The 22837-nt window shown below is 38.6% G+C and overlaps 1 protein-coding gene across 1 annotated transcript in view; it reads right to left on the bottom strand.

The window, feature by feature from the left end:
- Window positions 1–22837, bottom strand: part of TRPM6 (transient receptor potential cation channel subfamily M member 6) — a 209344-nt gene that overhangs the window by 103375 nt on the left and 83132 nt on the right. The window contains exons 10-16 of the mRNA XM_069084606.1: window positions 22506–22578; window positions 22267–22367; window positions 14740–14874; window positions 11589–11642; window positions 8225–8365; window positions 4729–4863; window positions 1130–1410 (exon numbers count right to left, since the gene is read on the bottom strand). Of these exons, the coding sequence (XP_068940707.1) occupies window positions 1130–1410; window positions 4729–4863; window positions 8225–8365; window positions 11589–11642; window positions 14740–14874; window positions 22267–22367; window positions 22506–22578 (920 nt within the window). The remainder of the gene's footprint in view (window positions 1–1129; window positions 1411–4728; window positions 4864–8224; window positions 8366–11588; window positions 11643–14739; window positions 14875–22266; window positions 22368–22505; window positions 22579–22837) is intronic.

Consider the following 22837-nt stretch of genomic DNA (forward strand, 5'->3'; position numbering starts at 1 on the left):
TTATTATCTTTTCAGAAGAGTTTATCCTGGTCCCATATGAAAGTAGGGAGATGAGCTAGGATACTTCCTCAGTCCAAGGGTTTTGTGTTTTTGTCTATAAATGCCATTGTGCTTAGCACACAGATGCTCTTTCTTCAGAAGCTTTCAGCATACATTGACCAAGACCATAAATTTGTTTCCATTAAATATTTTTTTCCTCCATTGTTTCTCCTTTTCACCTTATCAGAGCAACCTAAAGTTGTTTTTTTTTTTTTAAGTAATTGGGGTTAAGTAACTTGCTCACACGGCCAGGTGTGTCTGGGTGGCTGCTAAGTGTCTGAGCCCAGATTCGATCCCAGGTCATCCCGACTCTGGGGCTGGTGCTCTTACTCACTGTGTTCCCTGGCCGCCCCACAACCTAGAGTTTTGAAGACAAGGATCGTAAAACAAGGAGCTAATCTTTCCCCTCACACATTACACCAAGATTCTCCTCCAACCTTTTGTAGAGTGTAATGTATTTATTTTTCTCACACCAATGGTTACCCCATGTTAAGAATGATTGTGAGGCAGCTAGGTGGCATAGTAAATAGAGCACAGGCTCTGGAGTCAGGAACACCTGAGTTCAAATCCAGCCTCAGAGACTTGACACACTTACTAGCAGTATGACCATGGGCAAGTCACTTAACCCCACCTGCCTTGCCTTCCCCCTTCCAAAAAAAAAAAAAAAGAATGATTGCCTCCAATTTGGAATTATAAAGCTGTTTCAAATTAAAGGTATTTGGAGAGGTCATCTAGTACAGGACCCTAATTTTAGATAAGAAAATTAAGGCCCCCAGGGTTTCAGTGTCTGGACTAAGTCACATAGCCAGTTAGTAGCAAAGTCTAGATTCTGACTCCAGGTCCTGTACTCTTCTCACTAAACCATACTGGCTCTTCATGCAGTAAACTGAGCCAAAATCTACTGCCTTGGGATATGTGAAGACCGTGATCAGAAAGAAAAGGTAAAAAATAAAATACACACACACACACACGCGTACATATGTATATATTTAACAGTATGAATGCTTATTTTAGGAGTTTGAAGTTGAAAGAGAAAAAAATGTACCAAGTATTGTCAAAGAGTACTCTAAGGAGAAGAGAGACCTCTTACTTTGAGTAATTGTTTAACTCTTCTGAGGCACCATCCAATATGTTACTCTCCTCAGCTTCCTGTGCCATTGCCCGGTACAGTTTGCAGGCAACGACTGCCTTAACCATGGCCTCCTCTCCATGCTGCCAGAAGAACATGGCCATCTTCTGTCTTTGCATCAACACTGCCCAAACCAGCAAGTCATTATAAGGGTAAATAAAGCCAGCAGAGTCTGGGTCTTCTGGTAAATTTTGTTCTTCCTTCGACTTCTTTCTTGATTTATGAAGGCCTACTGACTTGTCCTGTTGGTACGTAAAATATGAATGAGCTCCCGTCTATTCAGACTCACATGATGTTTGTAGTATAGAGTTCTGAACTGATGATATATCTGGGTTTGGTAAAGAAAAACTAAAAAAGCAGAGTAGACATAAGTAATGACTCAGGGAAGTAATGACCACCATTTAAATCTGGTAAGTCAGCTTGTTCCATTTTCTATAAAAAGTACCTAAATTGGGAGTGTGAAATAAATCCACTACCCACCCATGCTATTTTCAGGCATTCATGGTAGCAAACCAAAGTTATATCACATTACAGAGGCAAAAATGATCATCTAAACACCATTTTAGCCAACACTTTAGGTAAAAATCCTGGTCTCCAAACACCGCCTCAGTCAACAATTCCAAAATTTTCCCCAAAAACTTTACCAAAGTTGCTAACAAATCCCCAATCCAATAATTAGAGCTTCTTGTCTATTCTCTTATTCTGCTCACATTCTGCCTTCTTCCTAATTTAGGTGGTACAGATCAGGGAAACAATGTAAACATAGTTTCTTTGAGGAGCTGGGGACTCACAAAAAAACAAAGGGCATGGTGGTAGATAAGAATAATAAAGTGTTCAGTGATGATGTTAGGAGTGTTACTGAAACTTTTGTTTACTGAAGCTACCTTATAAGGCTCTGAAAATGTTTCTCATGTTTTAAAAAGGCAGGAATATATACAAACTAGATGCAGTCTCATCAACCACTGAATAACTAAAATTTTCCTTTATTCAATGGCCAAAACACCAAGGAAAACTGAGAAAACACAAAATACTTTTCTACTCTCTGAAATTTTATTGGAACATATGGAAAAATGTCTTTGTACCGCTTCCTAAGAAAGAAATCTTATAAATGATATTAAAGATCAACACCAATTTTGCTTTATTCCCCAGGGTTGAAATTATGGCAGAAATCTGAATAGTTTATTTTATCACCTTCAACACAATGGAAATTATATTAATCCATAGTGATAGGCAATAACTTTTTCCCCCTAGAGGTACCTTTTAACAAAAAGCATCTTTAAACACAGAAATATAAAAGGTTCTTTCAGCTCAATCCAAGTTCTTTCAGCTAAGAGCCAAAGTGATAGGTGAACAGATAGATGGATGGATGGATTAAGATAGATACATGGACAAATGAATGAATATGGATAAATGAATGGATAGACAGACAGATGACATCTCAGAAGTTGACCAAGCCCTAGAGGAAGAGATTGGACCGATGAAGACAGTGTCAGCCCAAAACAAATCATCTTGCACATGCTTCTTGCCCACAACACTTTTATAAAAGAGAAATCAAGTTAAAAATGAACATCCAGGGAAGGCCTAAAGAGGACAATAAGCCAAAACCTAAGAGCTGTGGATAAAAGGAGGGCCTCCCTCCTCAACTGCCTTTGAAGAGGAGGTTATCCTAGGCTGACTATGAATAAAAACCTCAGGGGGTTTTGTGTTTTGTTTTACTTTTGTTGGGGTTTTTTTAGGATTAGTTGTTCAGTTTCCTCCTTGAGTCACTCTCCAACCATAAAAGAGGTGGGAGGAGATGGGGAGGATAAGGGAAAAGTAACCAAAGTATAGGTTAAGACAACGATAAGAAAGGTTATGCTTCTATGGGCGCCAACAAGACTTTCCTTACTGTTAAAATATGGGAGAAAACACAATATAGCTCTTCTGAATTGTTTGTCAATTAACCAGCCTATAAGTATTTATTAAACCTGCTATGTGCTTGCTAGATCCTGGAAAAACAAGCCCAAAAATGAAGCATTCTTTGAACCGTTAGTTTCTATTATTTTCCATCAGGAAGACAATTTGTAGACACAAAACATTTGCTAAATAAATGGGATATATGAGGAAACCCTGATTGTTGGGATGGTCGAGAAAGGTCTCATTTAGATGACAATTGAGCTCAACTTTGAGGGAAGTTATGGATTCTAAGAGGAGGAGGTAAGGAGAAGATGCATTCCAAGTTCAAAGGAATGAACATAAGAAATGAAATGTCATGTGTGAGGGACATCAAGGAAGCCCATCTGGCTGCAAGAGCATGTGAAGCCAGGAAAGGAAGAGACAGGTAATGCTACTGGGAAAGTTAGGCTGGAGCCAGACTGAGAAGGGCTTTGAAGGCCACACAAAGAAGTCTACATGTGATTCTAGAGGCAAGAGTGGAATAACTGGGGCGGCCAGGTAGCACAGAGAGTAAGAGCACCGGCTCCAGTGTCGGAACGACCTGGGGATCAAATCTGGGCTCAGATACTTAGCACCACACCCAGAAATAACTGGCCGTGTAACCTTGAGCAAGTTACTTAACCCCGATTGCTTAAAAAAAAAAAAAAGTGGAATAGCTGGCGTTTAGTGAGGAGGGGAGTCATTTGCACTTTAGGAATATCACAATTACATGCAGTTTGTGAACAGACCTAACTTCCTTCTCTGAATCTAAAAACTGAAACATTTGGCAATTTAGAATTTCCTGAACAAAACCTGTTTGTGAGCAAAAAACTTCTTGTCCTCCCCCCACCTTCCCTTCACCAATGAGGGCAAATCTCCTTAAGGGCAGAGATGTCTGGTACCTCCCTTTGCATCCTTGGCACAGTGCCTGGTATATAATAGGTGCTTAATAAATGTTTACTGATTGATTTTTTTTAAAGCAAAAACCTGACCATGTCACTCAGTAAAGTACAATGGCTCCCTATTACCTTTAGAGTGAAATAAAAATGCTCAAGGTTGGACATTTAAAGTACTTCAAAACCTCAACCCTGCCTATTCTCCCAATCTTCTTATATCCCACTCCCCTCTACATACTTTGCAATCCAGTAATACCTGCTTTCTTGTTGTTCCTGGCACCACAACTTTTTCCTTGGCTGTACCCCATGTTTGGAATACCCTCTGTCTACTGGATTCTCTGGCTTCCTTCAAGAATCCTGTCAAATCCCACCTTCTGCAGGGAGCCTTTCCCTCTCTCTCCTCCAATCCCCTCTAGCAAATTCCCTCCTTTCTGAGATTACCTACCATCTACTACAGATACATAGATAAAGATATGGACATAGGTTGATAGTTGTTTCCATGTTCATTACAATGTGAGCTCCTTGAGTGAAAGGATTGTGTGTTTTTGCCTTTGAATACCCAGCTCTTAGCACAGTGCCTAGCACACAGAAGCTGTTTAATACTTGACTGACTGATTTTGTAGAACTATTTTTTGTCTTTCTTAATTACCAAAGATGACACTTTGGGAGGAAATGAAGCAGGGATACAACAGTAAATGTGGGTAACATAAAAGCAAAATATATAAATATGCATATTTTTAAAGATGATACCTTGCATTTGTAAGGTTGTGCTGTTCTAATGAACTGGGAATGCAAAGTATTTTCAGCAGATCCACCCCGGCTTCCTGGATGACTGATCCGATGAAGGGAAGGATGAGAAAAGTTCTGAACGAAGCCGCTCACTCTCTAATTATTGCAGTCAGTTGGTGGTGGTGGTGGTGGTGGTGGTCGTTGTTTGAAAAGACAAAACAATAAAAGGATTGAGATGAAATTGTTGACAATAAGTATTTCGATTCTGGATTACTCTAGAAATTAAATCCGCCTAGACAAAGCTCTGTCCTGTATAATAGAGCCTGGCTCACTTTCCCATCTGTAATTAATACTGAATTTCCCCAGAGTTGAATGTACCCAGGAGAAGAAAACATTATCCACTTCTTAAGAAAGCACAAATCTCAGCAAACAATTCCACTCCTATGCCCTCTTACATATTCTATGCTCACTCTCAATGTGGAAATTCACATTAACATCAATGGAAGTTCCATAGCTGGAAAAATTTCAGAAAATGTCATCAAGATTCCAAGTTCTGATAACAGAAAAATCCTGCACACAAGCAGTTTCAAGGTTAAGTTCGAATGTTACTGGTGTTCCTCCAGGGGTTATACGGCATCGACACTGAAATCCAGGTGCAGGGACCCTGTGGCAACAGGCTTTAGCTTCCCTGTGCAAGGGTTGGGGGTTGTTTGGTTAGGTTTTTCATTTATGAGAAAAGCTAAAATAAAACTGTATATACACAGACATAATAAAAATATCTAGCATTTTAAATCATTTACCAGTGGCTTATTTTGTTTCATTTTTGTGAAGATTTATGCTTTGTATTTTTTTTTTAATTAGACACAGAGTATTAAGGATCAAGGGAAAAAAAAGGATAACACAATGTAGCTTACACAGTTCAGTGACTACATGCTTGTATTATTTATTGAAATCCACATTCTTTGACTGCATGATAAATTTAACATAAGCAATTTCAGCAGCCTATGGCTTAGTATAGCAAGAGTACTCAGTACAAAGTCCTAAGATCACAGATCTAAAGCTGGAAGCCAGTTAGACCAATACCCTCATTTTACAAATGAGAAAACTGGAGTCCAGTCAGGCTAAGTGATTCATGCTCTTATATTTTCTGTCCTACCTGCTAGTGTGGGACATTGGGCAAGTTATCTGGGCCTCTCTGGGCCTCAGTTTCTCATCTTTTAAATGAAGGGATTAGACTCACTGAAGGCATTCCAAATCCATGATGCTGTCTTCTCAGGGGGACAATCTGCCAACTAGGGCCCCAAACATAATCTGTTAGGAGGATTATCATTATCACAGTTTATAAGTAATAGACAAGATCCAAGATCTTTGAAGGATCTTTGCGATCTAGTCCTAACTCCGGTATTTCCCATGTGACCTTAAGCAAGTGGCTTCTCTTTTCTCGGCCTTGGGTTTTCAGTGTGTAAAATGAATCTGAATTAGGTGATCTCTATGGTTTTTTCCAACATTATTATTCCCTGACTCTTAGGCTTTGTTGTTAGTTTAGCGATAGCAATAAGTACAACCACGTCTCAGTTCCAGTTCAGACTAGATCCCAATGTCTAGAGCAGAGACATAGGTGAATTTGCCCTGGAAGGCACAGGCATGAATAGGAATATATATCAACCATCACTTTCCTCTGCCAATTTCTATCCCTTAATGAGCCGGAAAGATCCTACAAGGCTAACCCCCTAAGGCTCACACCATGACCAAGGTTCTCTTGATTCCACAAAACTGCTCCTAGCAAACTCAAAGTAACACCTTTTGTTTTATTTTCTTTTAATGACGGGGGTGGGGGGAATTGTGAAAGTGTGAGACAAATGTAAGTGGCAATAATGTATAATACTTTTCCTGGAAGTTTAATAATGAAGGGGAGGAGAGAAAACAGAACGGTAGCTTGGGAGGAATCAAGAAAAGCAGAGAAACTTGAGAGTGTAAATAAACATAAGGGAAGGAGACAGACGAGAGAGCAAGAGACAGACAGACAAAGACAAAGAGGCGAAGAAGCAAAGACAGAGAGAAGAGGATTAAGGGGAATGGTTAACGAGGCAGACTTTCAGAAGACGGGAGAGAAGATGAGAGGAAGGGAATGAGGGAAAGGGTTAGCCTTGGCAAAGTGGAAAACTGCCTAATGTTCTGAGACCAGAAGAATGGAGACTGAGAAGAGGATAGATGAAGACAGAGGTGTGCGATAGGGGGGCAATGAGGAGGGAGATATCCTAACTGGAAGCTTCGATCTTCTTATTAAATCAAGACATAAAAGCATCTGCGGAAAAAGCAAGGAGAAACTGGGGGCCTCAAGGAGGGAGGAAAGGGTTTAGAACAACTGCTATGAGGGATGCAAAAGGAAATCAAAGACACATTTGTAAAATTTCATTCAGCACTGAAGGTTAAATGTAACATCTAGCAAAGGTGCTTCTAGTAGTATTCCTTGACCACTTGGCAAAGACACTTCGGCAATGACCTATATTTGAGGTGATACAGTAGAGAGAGAGCATGCCAGGTTTGGAGTCAGGAAACCTGAGTTTAAATCTGGTCTCAAACACTTACTAGCTGTGTGACCCTGAGAAATCATTTAACCCTGTTTGCCTCAGTTTCCTCACCTATAAAATGAAGTGGAGGGGCAGCTAGTGGCCCAGTGAGTAGAGCACTGGCCCTGAAGTCAGGAAGACCTGAGTTCAAATCCGGCTTCAGACACTTAATACTAGCCATGTGACCTTGGGCAAGTCACTTAACCCCAATTGCCCTACCTTCCCCCCTCCAAAAAGAAAAAAAAATGAAGCGGAAAAGAAATTGCCTAACCACTCCAGTATCATTGCCAAGAAAACTCCAAATGGGGTCATGAAGAATCATATATGACTAAAAGAAATGAACAACAGCAAGAATAGAAACAGGGGCAGCCAGAGAACCAGGAATTTAAGAGAGGAGGACTTTGTATATATTGAAATCTCTTACTATAGGGGTGAGTATGAGGAGGAAAGTGAAAGCAGAAGCACAGTGATAAACTAGGAAAACTATAAGGGATAATGAGAATAAAAGTCAAATGAAGATGAAGTTTGGTTTCTGGAGTAGTGAGGGAAGGGACTAGGGATAGATTGTGAAAAGAGAGGCGATGTCAGAGTTGTTTTGAATGATAACCACCCTATAGATTGCTGAGATAAAGTGGGGACAGAAGTCACAGGAGTCAAGAGGGTAGAAGAACTAAAAGGTCAGTCAGAAGAATTTTCAACATGAAGAAGCAGTATGGCATGATGAAAAATGTACTGCTCTTGGAGTCCAAAGGACTCAGTTCATAACCCACTTCTGACATGTCTGACCTCTGACACAACTTCCCTGGCCAGACCTCACTATCTTCCTCTGTAAAATGAGGGGGTTGGACTCAGTAGCCTCCAAGGTCACTGTCACTGATTTTATTTATAGATAGTGTCACCAAAGGCAATGATAGCGGCATCACTCAGACTCACTTCATTGACATTACCTTGTGTTTCCTGTAGAGGCTATTGTACAGGGCTCTGAAAGTCTTCCGTGTGTAGCTGCTCCGATATGCTCCACCAATTAGGTACTCTATCACTAATCCAATATCAATCAATGTGATTTTGTAGCCTGACGGAAGATTGCTCTGTAATGCAAAGGTTAAAGCACATCAATATATGTTCTCCCCGTCTTTGCTCTCTTGATATTTCCTCCTCTGTTTTACTATTGTAGTATAACCAAATGAACTACAGCAGTCAATGCATTATATCATTCACCTTTAGGACTGATCAAGTAACCTGAATATGTATTGAATTACATGTTTACCTTCTTGTTAAGATAGGCAAGGACATATATGTGTATGTATTCACTCCTAGCAAAGTTTCTCTGGATGCCTTTGCTATCAAGATTAAATTGTGAATAATGAAATTCAAGCATCTGCCCTCAAATTTCACTCTGCATCAGTGCACACAAATCCTCTGAGGTTTCTCTAACTTTGTCTCCTTTGCTGTTTTCCATAGCACAATAATATTTCATTATATTTATATTATGATAGTTTGTTTAGCCATTCCCCAGTTGATGGGAACCCCCTTAGTTGCCATTATAGAAAGAGCTGCTACAAATATTTTGCATGTAAAAGACTAGGAAATCAGTTTTGTGGTCATTATAGAATGCAATATGATTCTTGTTTAGAACAATTAGTCTCATTCTGATAACTTTTATTGGTTTCTGGGTCCAATGACTAGTGAAAAAATAATCTAGAATAATCCATAGGGTTCGATCATATCCACTTGCTATGGTAAATCCTCTGCTCTCTGGTGCAATAAATCTTTTTTTTTTTTTTTAACCAGAGGATGTTTGACTCACCCACTAGAGTGAGATGATCAATTCTGATGAAGTTGGAGATTATCCAATATCATATGGAAGTAGGCAAAACATAATAGGAAACAAGTGGCAAAAATTCATGAAGACAATCAGTGAGATTTACAATCCTGTTTTAGCTCTATTCTGAGGCCCCTTGATTCCACCGTCAAACAAGATTTATACTCTATACATAAAATCTGTACTGCCTAGAGTACATAGCAAATGCTAATTACAATGGTATGATGGTTCTTGACTCCTTCGGCTGAGATAACAATAGATTTTAGCCCAGACCAAAAAAAAAAAAAAAGAGAGAGAGAGAGAAATAAATCCATGTTCAGAAATCTCTGAAATTAAGAAATGTGAAGCAAGTGAAACAAGAAAGCAAATGTGTATTGGGATATGAGACTTCCCTGTTGTGCCATAGGAACACAAATTAGGACACACAGAAAAGCACTGGAGTCTCAAACTTATGAGTAAATTAATGTGAAGTATAGCTGAAATCACTAGACCATTAGCAATTGATGACAAAATTAATGGCTCAGGCTCACACATATGAAGGCATCAGGTGATACCAACAATTTTTGTTATGTGGCTAGACACAATTATGCCTCTTTTTTCTTTTTTTTTTTAAAGCAATCGGGGTTAAGTAACTTGCTCAAGGTTACACGGCCAGTTATTTCTGGGTGTGGTGCTAAGTATCTGAGCCCGGGATTCGATCTCCAGGTCATCCCAACACTGGAGCCGGTGCTCTCACTCGCTGAGCCACCTGGCCGCCCCTAAGCAATTGGGGTTAAGTAACTTGCTCAAGGTTACACGGCCAGGTGTTTCTGGGTGGGTGCTAAGTGTCTGAGCCCAGATTCGATCCCCAGGTCATCCCGACTCTGGGGCCAGTGCTCTTACTCTCTGTCCTACCTAGCTGCCCCTATGCCTCTTTTTTCACAGTACAGTAGTATGTTTTAAAGGTCACTTTTGTCTTTGTATCTCCAGGATTTGGCACAGTGGCTGGCCCATAATAAGTGCTTTAAAAATGCTTGCTAATTAATTTGCAATTTGCCACACTTTTATTTCCTACTAGAATCCATACTAAAGATACACATATTGCTGATTATCTCGATATACTGTCAAAAATGTACCTTTGATTTCTTTTCTTTGTGTTACATAAACATCTCATCCTTGATTAGAAACTTCAACATGATAACTCTGTAGTCTGAAATAACTGCTTAAAATTCTTGAAAAGCCCTTTGATAAGGTATATAAACCTGTGACAAACAGGGGTACTTGGCTGATAACAAAAAATTCATACCAGTCAACAAATTATCAATTAATTACTTGAGAAATTAGCTAATCTGTTTTTCCAATAAATCTGAACACTAAGTCTAATACTGAATGATTCAGTTTATTTGCTGTGACAGTACTGAATTAAAAAATTTCCACTTTCAAGTTGTCATTTATCTTTAATAAAATAGGAAAAAATGACATGAAGATCTAAGCATGGTCATGGAAATGAACAAATTCTGAGTAAAATCCACCTACTTTGAATAAGACATAAGGCAATCGACTTTTGTGATGCATAATGAAGGAAAGGAATATTAAAAGTTTTCATTGACCTTTCTTACCATCTTTTTACCTTTGTGCACTAGGAACAAAAGATTATGTTTTTCTCCCCTCTCAGTCTTAAACATTACTCGCCTACTTTATTCATTTCTCTGGAATTTCACGTAACAAAGCCTAGTATACTTAATGGAAGAATTGAATAAACACCATTGCAACATAACAGAGCCAAAGAATGCGTCCAATAAGCAAATATGTATAGTACCAACACCCCTTTTTATCAGTGATTCTCCAAACTATAATCTTTTACAAATTCCTTTCACCATGGAGCACAAAAAAATCTAGTAGAGATTTCCATCAACATATTTGACCTCAGAAAGATAATTTTCATAGAGAAAGAAATGGGGGGGGAGGGAGTATTAAACAATGGGCTATTAAAAAAGAAGGATAATAATTACATATTTGGAAAGGCATTCCTAATTTGCTATTGTAAATAAAGCTAGAAGTTCAGGGTACAAAGGAAGGAAACGGGTGCTAAAAATTCATAAAAGCAATAAAGATTAAGTAAATAATGGGTTCAACTATTAAAAAGTAAATGAGCAAAAGCAAATTTAGTTCAATTGTCTCTAGGTCTTTTTTCCAAAGTCCCTTTAAAAAAAAACAACGAAAACTCCATATATAAAATAATTTGTATAAAGTGTAAGTAACTTTGCATTTACTGATGACTGCCACCACGGTATATTAGCAAGCATCTAGATTTGGCCTAAGGGGGCCTAGGGTTTAAACCTTGACCTTTGGCTAAGCACTGAACCTCTCTCCACAGCTCAGTTTCCTCATCAATCATATGAATGAGTAGGACAAGAAGCCCAAGATCTTTTCCAGCTCTAAAGCCTGTGAACCCTGCATCATACTAAGAAATTTTCTGCATTTCTGGGCCTTGAAGAACATCTGATTACCTGCTTTACATCACGAACAAGATGATACAAGAGCATGTGGTTTGGTCCTTGTTTCTGTAATGATGAATAAGAATTAAAAATCAGTATGTTTAAAATTAACATGCAATAAGGAAAAGTATATTATCATTATGGAAAATCCCACATAAGGATGTTAAACACTCTCAGGGGCCTTTACTTAAACTTGATGATTCTATTGTTTGCTTCCTAAGAACTGACATAATTACACTAAATAACCATTGTAAAGCAAGAATAACATATTAAAAATTAGAAACTAATCCTATGTTAGAAAAGAGGGAACAGTTCTGCTTAATATGTTCTTATCCTTTATCATATTAATTTCTTCACACAGCTTATCTGAATACATAAATTCATAAATAAATAAATATTCATTGATTTCCTATCAGTGAAATACATTGTTATTGTTGTGGTTTAGACTCTGCCCACCCAGAGATGCCAAAAACTTTTGGGGTTTCATGACATGTTGTGGTGGAACCATCTCACAGAATTCAGAGTCAGACTACCTCTAAGCCAAGTATAGGCATTTATTGAGATTGACACCTCTCATGAAGCAGGCTTAAGTTCCAAGGGGAACCAGCAACTTCAGAGAGAGCAAGATGGATTTCTATAGGGTGACAGAAATCATGAATATTGAAAAGGCAGGACAAGGTGGCTAGGTGGTGTAGTGAATAGAGCACAGGCCCTGGAGTCAGGAGGACCTGAGTTGAAATGCAGCCTCAGACACTTAACATTTACTAGCCATGAGACCTTGGGCAAGTCACTTAACCCCAATTGCCCTGCCTTCCCCCCTCCAAAAAAAAAGAGGCAGGAGGAGTTTAAGGGATTATGTTTTAGAGGAGGGGTCCCAGTCACAGTGGAACTGTGCATGTGATTACCCCCAACGCACACAGAAAAACCCATTGGAGGGGTATATATGTATGATTATGATATGATAATAAGTTTCTCTGTGTGATAAGTTCACTTAAAGGCCAGCTTTTGCTATGATTGCACAGGTGCCTACTTAGGGAAAGTCCCTTCTTTTGTTTTGGGGTCCACATCCTGCTCAGGTAGCCTGGTGGTGCTGTTTTCTGACTGTCTGGCTACTGTGGTTCTGAGATTAGACTGATATGGTCGTGGCTGAGCGCACGGACACACCTGCTATTTCTGTGGGAAATTAGACTGATGTGGTTGTGGCTGAGCACACGGACACACCTGCTATTTCTGTGGGAAATATGAGCAATGCGTTTGGGGGCAGCGGCTGGAATCCCATCACATGGACACGCCTGCTGTTTCTGTGAGAAATATGAATTCACGGACACACCTGTTCTAGTCAGCAGTGAGGCCTATATGAAGAAGTCAGGATATTGATTGTGTCAGGGGTAGGGGGAATGGCTAAGTAGGGCCAGCAGGCCTGCTATTCAGTGGGGCCTCTAAGGAAGTTAGAATCCTGGGGCTGGGGGCAGCTTTATTAAGATTCCATCATTATGAGCGAGGTTCTGGGAGAGAGAAGAGAATATATTATATCTGATCCACATTGACCTTAATTTATGTCTAATCTACATACATACACATACATCCATACTAGCTTGCATTTATATAGCACTTTAGGATTGGTAAAGTACTTTACATATGAGTTCTCCCATTTGATCTTCACATCAAACCTATTGGTAGGTGCTATTATTATTCTCATTTTGCTGATGAGGAAACAAAGGCTGAGAGATTAAGTGTAAGGTTAAGATTAAGATTAATCGAACCAAGGTCACACAGCTAGAACGTATACAAGTATTATACTCCTAACACCAAGTCCAGCACTCTGTCCACTGTGCCATTTAGCTGCCTAAATTTAAAGGAAAAAAAAAAGTTGGGTGCACCTGGAATGTCTGCTCCTAGAAGGCCATGGATTATATGAGGTCAGAATACTGAGTTGCAATGAGCTAAGCCAACTTGAATATCCCAGCTAAACCCACCACTATTATGGGGAGCCCCCCAAAAAGGAATGCCACCAAGCTGCCCAAGGAGCAGCAAACCAGTCCAGGTCAGAAACGTAGCCAGACAAAAATTCCACTCCAATCAGCAATGGAATCAGGCTGTGAGTGAATGCAGAACTTCCAGCCAGGGTGAAATAGGGAGATGTCTCCAGAAAACAGAAATTTAAATTAAAAAAAAAAGATTTAAAATTAAAGAGAGCATATGTTATGGAATGGGGATAGCTTATTAGTAGGAGTTCAGAATTCAGAGGATTTCAGAGCACTAAGATTTCATGGGGTCAGAAAAAAGCTTCATGAAAGATACGAGACTTAAAACTGCTTTGAAAGAAAGGAAGGATTTAGGTCAGCTCATAGGAGTGGCACAGACAGTCCAAGTTAAAAGCATGACATAAGCAAAGTCTAAGAGACAGGACTATACACATGGCTTGTTTAGACACCAGTTGATCAGACAAGGAGTAGTAGAATGTTCATTATGGAAGTAATACAAGATCCTAACTAGTTATTAATTATAAATTTCTTTTAGTCAACTAATGGTTCATTTCAACATAACAAGATGATGTTGCAAATATTTCCTTTTCTTTTCTTTTCTTTTTTAAGGATTAGTCTTCTTTTCTCACCCAGGCTAGAATTGCAGTGGCTACTGCTGACTGTCATGCAAGCTTAAAAAAGAAATGAAACTTAAGAATATCTCAAAGGACCTAGCAAGCTGTTATATCATGATGCCCCTGGTCCTTCTAAGCAAACCTTCCCTGCTTCCAGGTTGGGTCAGTTGACCCACTCCTTACGTAATCTAGTAGCCCCTTGGCTCCCAGAGCCAAACAACATGGACACAAGGCCAGCTTAACCTTGTTGCATTTCAATACTCTAGAGCTCAAGCAATCCACCAGTCTCATCTTCTAAGTAACATGCACGGATCCCAGTTGGCGCCGCTATTCTTGGCCAAATATTTTATTCAAGTTCATTTGTCAAAGTAAAAATGAGTAAATAAAAAATCTACCACTAGGAAAAACTGAATTTTCTGCTTAATTTTCACTTTAGATATAAAAGTCTATCTTTCAACAAACTATGTTAATGTAATTTCTGTACATCTTCTGAAGCATGAACTATGGGTCCCAGAATAGGGTGTCTGGATTCCTAGAGCCGATAAAATCAAAGGCAACACTTACAGTATTGTAGAGCTCTTCTAGCCGGGAGATAGTAAGAAAGCGGTGCAGGTTTACTCCGTATTCTATTAGGAGCTTCACAAAATCCACCCGATCCATCACTAAAGCGTCCATCATGGCTTGTTCCAAAGAACCAGGCTTCAAGGTACAAAGGAAATAAGAAGCATCAAGAAAGAGAAATATAATACCTTTCATCTCCAGACCTCTGAGGTCTGATACAGCTCTAACCATGATACTAAGTAACCAAAAAAAGAAAAAGTCACGTGGATGAAACCTTGAAACACAAGCATTTTCATAGGGAAATAATACATAGAGTTCAAAATGCAATTTAAAGTTTTCCAGTTTGGCTAAAAAATCAAAATACTGTTTTTATCTAAATGGGAATGATGCTTATCATTTATCTTTGCACTGGAGGGAGAACTGCACAGTACAGTGGAAAACCACTGGCTCTGAAGTCAGAAGGATGTAGACAGAGAATGAGCATGTGATTTCTCTCGTATTGTTTTGTTTTGTTTTTTGTCCTTCATTTTCAAAAAGGACCAATGACATCTCAGGTAATGTTTTAACTTGTATGTGAATTGGATTTAAGTGAGGCAAAGCTTGACAAAGTCATCAGCCTCACTGTCTCTTTCAGAATAACTGGAGTCCAGTGGTAAAACAAAAGTCAATACAACTGGCAATGGCCCAGGATTCAGTGGATGACCTTGGCATCTTCAATGCCCAACTAAACTCTAAGCACTACACAGTGGCTGTTTCAGACACCTTCATGTCTGTTGGAACAAACTGTTCTCATCCCCCCATTCTCTTCCAGCTTCAGATCTATGATCCTAATGATGAATTGAGATTTAAAAAATTTACATAAAATCAAATTTTTACCAAAATGTTGCATCACCTCTGGTTTTTTTATTTTCTCTTTTATTCTTATGAACTTGAAAAATATCAAAAAACATGAACATTTCCCCATAAAAAGGAAAACCAGAAAAAGTGGACCACTTATGAAATCTTGAATCTGCACTGTGTCTATCTGTGGCAGTAGGGGAGGAGGTGTATAGTATTTAAAATTTAACATGGTAGTTCCAATTCTGTCCGACTTCTCTGTGTCTCCTTCAGAACTTCCTCCTGCTCTCTACTGTCTATTTTTAAAATGATTGATTGACACCCTTTCCTTTCTTTTCTCCCATTTTAAATTATCATTATAACTACTCTCCTCCCTCCTACTCAAAGAAAATAAAAGCCTTCCCTTATAATAAATGAGCATAGTCACACAAAACAAATCCCAACATTGGCTGTATCAGAAAAAGATGCTTCATTTTACCTCTTTAGCCCATCATCTTTCTGCCAAACAAATTTATCGGCAGACATCTAAGTTGTGCTTAGTCATTACACAGATCAGGGCAAAGACTTTCAAAATGGTTTTCCTTTACAATGTTGTTTATATTGTCTAACTTGTTCTCCTGGTTCTGTTCACTTCACTCTGCATCAGTTCATACAAGTCCTCTGAAATTTCTTTGAATCTGTCCTTTTCATCATTTATTATGGCTCAATCATATTCCAGTAAATTCATGCACCAAAATCTATTCAGCCATTCCCCAAATGGTGGGCACCCATTTTGTTTCCAGTTATTTGCTACAACAAAAATACTGTCATAAAGATATATTTTTACATGTGGATTGTTATCTTCTTTCTTTGATCTTTTTGGGGGCTCCCCTATTTTCTAAGATAGCATTTCCTTCATTCTGAAGTGAATGCTGCAGCTCTCTTCTAGTTTGATTAGAAACAAAGAAGTCATTAGCAATAAGAAAGATTTTCAGAAAGCTGGAGTCAAAGATTAACTTCAATAGCCTCATAACAGCATTTTAATAATACAACTCAAATTTAAAATATGATCCTATGACATGCAAATTGGTGTCTTAGAACATCAAATCACTTGGGCACAAATTTGGGATTGAGGTGGGTGAGATATGTCAGTCAACCAGCATTTATCAAGTGCCTTCTCTATACCAAGCACTGTACTAAATTCTGGGGATATAAAAAAAAAAAAAAGAGAAGGGGTAAGCTCTATACACGGCTACCTTGCTCCCCACAGGGTTAGAAGCATAGTTGCTATATGTGACTTAAAGTAAATGAATACTTAATGGTAGTGGCAATAATATCCTGACCTTTGTCCCTGGCATCCAGATGTCACCAAAACTATTATGATATACTAAAATAACAATATACTCTGTCTGGTCCATGTTAAGTCAAAACAGGTTCCTTCAATTAAAAGAAGGAGAATGGAGGGGAAAAAATAAAGTGAAATGAAAATAAGCACAAAGGAAATCAGTAGGTAATTTGAAAGAATGTCAGGAAATGGGAGTAAAACTGAGGAAATGAACACCCAAATCATTTAGATGAATAAACAGTATAATGGAGAAAGTTCTGTATTTGGAGTCAGGAGCCTGGGTTTGAATACTGGGTCCCCTATTTATTCCCTATATGATCTTAGAACAGCCACATGCTCATTTCTTCACTTGTAAAATGAAGGGGCTGAACTATTAATTTACAATTGGGTTCCAAATAGAATAATGACCCCCCCCCCCACCACCACAATGGCTATATTATTCAAATTCACACTACATATTTCCATTGGCCTGCAACCAATTACCATATTTCACATAATTATAATATCAGATAATACAAATTCAAACAAATGCAACCACTTCAAGGATTTTATTTTTCATACTATTCAGGACCTAGTTATATTTCTAAGGTTTCTTCTGGAACTAAATCCCACAAACCAATGAAAACTCAATAGCCTATGTATTCCCCTTCTGCTGGGGGAGAGCACCACCCCTTTCACACAGTATAATGTTATATGGTTCTTGTTCCAGTCCTTCCACAAAGCCTGCACAGAATATCCATCCAACATTTCCGAAGCTTTCCTCAGGTTCTGAGTGGCTCACATTTGTGTCCCCCGAAGCTGCTGAAGTCCACTCTTATAGCATTTATAACTTACCCCCTTTTTAGACCATTTATGTCCTTCATTGCTTTTATATTGCTTCTTGCAAATAAGACATGATTGATATTCTTCTTCTGCCTACTTAACTCACTATGGATCACTTTCCATTGTTTTGGGGGGTTAGCTATAATTTTAATCCAAGATTTTGGTGTGCCATGGTTCGCAGAGGACCTTGTCAGACTTTACATACAATTTTTCTATTTCTTCATCTTCTGTAACAAATGCTGGTACATCATCTATAATTATCATGAGTGTGGTATATTGGTGTAGATTCATTGTGAGCAATGCAAAATAGGGTGACCAACATTTCCTTTGAAACCAGCTCTTCCAAACCCTTAATTTGCCTGCCTAAAAGAAACATGTCATCCACCCTTCTATTAAGCTGCAACTTCCTGAAAAATTCTAGTTTCATTTGTAATAAAAAAAAAATTATCTATCTGGATGTGGTTCACTTCTCCAGAAAGATATCAATTCACTGGTCATTGGTGAAGAACTCACAATAAGAATGCTATATACAGCTAAATGAATGCTTGTAAATGGTCTAAGATCTGTGATTCTTTTTTACCTCTGTCCCCCTTTGCCAACCCTCAATCATTGTCACTCAGAAGCTAAAGGAAGCCATGTAGGACAGAGGAGCATTTTGCATTTTAAGTATTTCACAGTTTGGTGTGGCCATTTTTTTTATTTAAAAATATAAAACTTTTAATAATGAACTTCTCCTTATTAAATGAGCCTAGGGTCCACAGAACAGATACAATCTATCACTGTGCCCATAACTCAAAGCCTTTCTAGATTAAAGAATTTGATAGTGATTTGGGAGCTGCCTTAAAAACCCAGGCTCATTTCCATAGCCCAGGGAGGCATTGCCATTGGACTACAGGAAGGGGAAAATCAATATGGTCACAAAAAAACAAAAAAAAAAAGTCTAGCTTGTGCAATTAAAAACTCTGATCAATGTAACCATCAATCATGATTTCAGAGGACCAATGATGAAGAATGCTACCCATTTACTGACAGAGAGGGGAGGGGATACAGAATAAGACATTTATTTTATATGGCCAATATGTTGAATTTTTTGGTTTGACTATGCTCACGTCTTACAAGGGATTTTGTTATTCTTCTCTTTTTTCAATAGGGAGAAATAGTGGGAGAAAAAAATTAATACTTGATCATTAGAAAAAAATAAAATTTAATTTTTTTAAAGAGCTTATTATATACTAGGCAGGCTTGTTGGGAACTATGGGGAATACAAAGAATAAAATTATTCAGTTTTTGTATTAAAGGCACTTGGTAATGGAGAGATAAGGTAAATTCAGGAAACTTCTGTTTTTTACATAATATGTTCCTAAACAGCAGTCATAAAGTAGAACACATTTTCCCATGAAAACAATGACTTGTGGGTTGGGGGGGAGGAGGACAAGGCTATAGCAAGGCTATGTGTCTGACCAAGAGACAGGCATAAAAACACAAGTGTGAAGTTCACAGGGCACTGCATATGTCAGAGCACTCTCTAGTAACTCAAAAAAATACATATAAATGGCACCACAATCTTCCCCTCAGGGGAAAGGGAGGTAACAAGGACCAATGGTAATATGGCACCCCTATTGGAAGAAAAAAGAGGATCAATAGTAATGTCATGTCACTTTTTTTTTTTGAGGAAGATCCTGGGGATTTTGGTGACCCATCAATAAGAGGTATGACTAATAAAAATCTACAAAATTTACCAACATTTACAAAAGCTATAACCACTGTGAATTTCTACCATCACTTAAAAATAGAAAAATCATACTTTAAATCTTAAGAAAGTCAGAGTTGGAATGGACCTTGGAGAACCTTTAGGCAAATTTCCTCATTTTGCAGAATAAAGAAACTTAAGTGCATATATGCTAAATAACTTACCTCCAGGTTATATATCAAGGAACCAGCATTTATTAAGCACCTGCTTTGGGCCAGATCCTGGACTGAGTCATAGTGATACAAAGCCAAAAGTAAAACCATCCCTACACTCAAAGAGCTTACATTCAATGAATCAACATACATAAATGCTTTGCAAACCTTAAAGCACTTTAGAAATGCTAGCTATCATTATTATTGTTAATAATTGGGGAGATAACATACACATGTCAGGTGGTCTACACTTGGGCAGACTTCCAGGGAAGTCTATGAATTTGGATGGGAACAAAATTATGTATTATTTTCACTCACTTCTAACTAAAATATAGCTTTTCAATTATGAACATAGGCAACAAAACAATCATTATTTTGAGAAGGGCATCTATAGGCTTCATCAGACTGGTTAAAGAGTCTGTGATGCAAGATAAGATTAAGAATTGCTGACATATAAATAGATATGCATATATATGCACATATGTGCATACATATTTACAAAATATATTCAAGATAAGGTAAGGGAAAGGCATTAACAGAGGAGGAGACCTGAAAAAGTCTTTAGGAAGAAGATTTTCCTTAAAGTGAACTATGAAAAAAAAAAGAAGCACTCTAAGACATGGAGGAAAGGAGGGAGGGTGGCAGGAGAACATTCCAGATGTGAACGATAGACAATTCAAAGGCAAAAAAAAATGGGAGATGGGTGTCATGTGAGAGGAATGAGCATTGAGAACACTGTGTCTGGACTACAGTGTCCTTGTCCTGTGTAATCAAACTGAAAAGGTAATATGGGACTAAGTTGTAGAGAGCTTTGAACACCAAAAAAGGAATTTATATTTGACCCTGAAGGTAATTAGGAAGTTAGCTACTGAGTGTTATTAAATGAGGAGGGCGGAGGAATGGTCAGACCTGAATTTTAGAAGCTTGTTGGAAGCAGAGACAAGACAAGAACTCTTGTCTTGTCTCTTGTCTTAAGAGTCTCATGACTCTTAATCCAATGCTCTTTTCGCTTTATAGAAGTCCTGTGAGTACGAATACACTTTAAACATTAAGAATACAAAGAATTTCACTGTACCATTTAAGCATACATACAATATACACAGATGCTTTTGTATCATACATTCTCCCTGTCTACAACTAATGGGTCATAAACATCAAAAGAGTAATTAACAAAAGTGATGCTTGTGTTCTCAGAATTTAGAAGGGTTTGGGGGAGATGATTTATATGGATGGTTATCCCTCTTTAAAACGCTGTCCAACTGCTCATATATAACCAATACTGAACTTCTTGCCTTCTCAATGAGGGGTTTTGGGGGAAGGAGAGAATTTGGAACTCAGTTTTTGAAAAACAAAGGTTGAAAGTTGTTTTAACATGTAATTGGGGGTAAATACTAAATAAATGTTTTTTAAATAAAAAGCTGTCCTAGAAAATCTAAATTGCTCCCTTCTTCTCTATAATTTCCATGAAATAAGCAGAGTTTTAAGAGTTTCCAAACATGAAATCGATACAAAATCTAAAGGATGAAGGCCAATTGAGTGGTGCAGGAGGAATGAAATATGTTTTTGGTTTTGTTTTGTTTTTTTTTAATATACTTTCCTTTTAGGTGATTCTATGGTCAATAGTATTATTTTTTTTTACCAGACCTATAATTTCATAGGTGTGTGGAGCCTTTAATCAGTAACTTCTTTTACCAGTCAAATGGTATTTTCTCTACAACTTACAGACGAAGAAAATTGCCTGCTATGCTTACAGCCCAGGGTCATCCTGCCAGTAAGTGCCAGAAGTAAGATTTGAACCAAGATCTTTCTGGCTGTGAGGTCAGTTCTCTATTCACTAAGCTACCCTGATCCTCAGAATCACCCATGTCATCTATCATCCATACTTATAATTATGGACATTGCAGATTCTCTACCTGTTCCCCTAACATCACTACAGAATAACTTAGGTACTGATGAACTCTTCTGTCTGACATAATCAGACAAAAAGGACCATAGATTTAAAGCTGGAAGGTACCTTCGAGGTCATCTTGTAAAAGACCTAGATTTTAAAGATGAGGAAATGGAGACCCAGAGTAGTTAAATAATTTGCCAGGAAGTAAGTGTCTGAGTCAAAATTTGAACCTGAGTCCACTGACTCAAGGAAGGCCAAAATATTTCCAAAAATCGTATCACTGAGAATACCCAAACTCCAGCAGTGAAACTGGTCCCTGCAGCAATGTTAGAACAGACCATCCTGAGACTCCGTGTGTAAATCGTATCACTGAGAATACCCAAACTCCAGCAGTGAAACTGGTCCCTGCAGCAATGTTAGAACAGACCATCCTGAGACTCCGTGTGTCTCGAACCCAGGAATGTAGCTGTGACCAAGCAAGGGACCCTTCCCGTGAGACACATTACAACCCCAGCCTTCTGGAGCAGACATCAGCTGATCCAAGAACAATGGTCCTCCCTCCACACCCTGTGCCCCTCCCACCTTCCCCTCCTCCCCAGCCCCGCCTGACCACAAAGTCAGAAGAGGCAGACCACCCAGGTGGGGAAGAGGACAAGGAAGAAGAAGGTGGATCTAGATACTTCAGCAACAGAGATAACAGGGGCTCTCCTTTCAAGGCCCAAACTGACACACAAATGAAACACTTTCACAACACCTTCCAATGTTGTCCATAAACAAGAATCTGCTTCTTAGCAATATCCATCCTGTTCCAGGCCATTGCTAGATTTAATTGCTCTGAGGCTGACAAATTTGTACCTGGGAAGAAAGAAAGAGAATGCGTTGAACTCAAAAAACTCCCTATTTTGCCCAGGTGGAAAGAGAAAGTGAAAAGAAGCTGTCCATCCCTGAAAAATCACTGGAAAACAGGTTGAAAACCTGTTCAGACACCTTTACCTTTAAGCAGGGCTGTCAAGATTGCTAAATCAAGGTCTTGCTGCTCCTCTGAATCAGCATCAAATAGGGTGATCTGAAACAAGTTTAAAAAGAAAACAACACAATAACATACATTTGGGAGAAAGATGAAAGGCAAATTTCTCTTTCAGGCCCCCAATAAAGCATCGTTCATTCCCTCAGTAATGTTAATGGCAAAGCTTGGATTAAAAACTTTCTATAGGCAGCTAGGTGTTTCAGTGAATAGAGCACCAGCCCTGGAATCAGGAGGACCTGAGTTCAAATCCAGCCTCAGACACAACACAAAAACTAGTCGTGTGACCTTGGGTAAGTCC

Source organism: Petaurus breviceps, unplaced genomic scaffold, assembly GCF_028583685.1.
Source record: "Petaurus breviceps papuanus isolate PSGF00001 unplaced genomic scaffold, PetGlider_PUasm1.0 175, whole genome shotgun sequence".
NCBI classification, from domain to species: domain Eukaryota; kingdom Metazoa; phylum Chordata; class Mammalia; order Diprotodontia; family Petauridae; genus Petaurus; species Petaurus breviceps.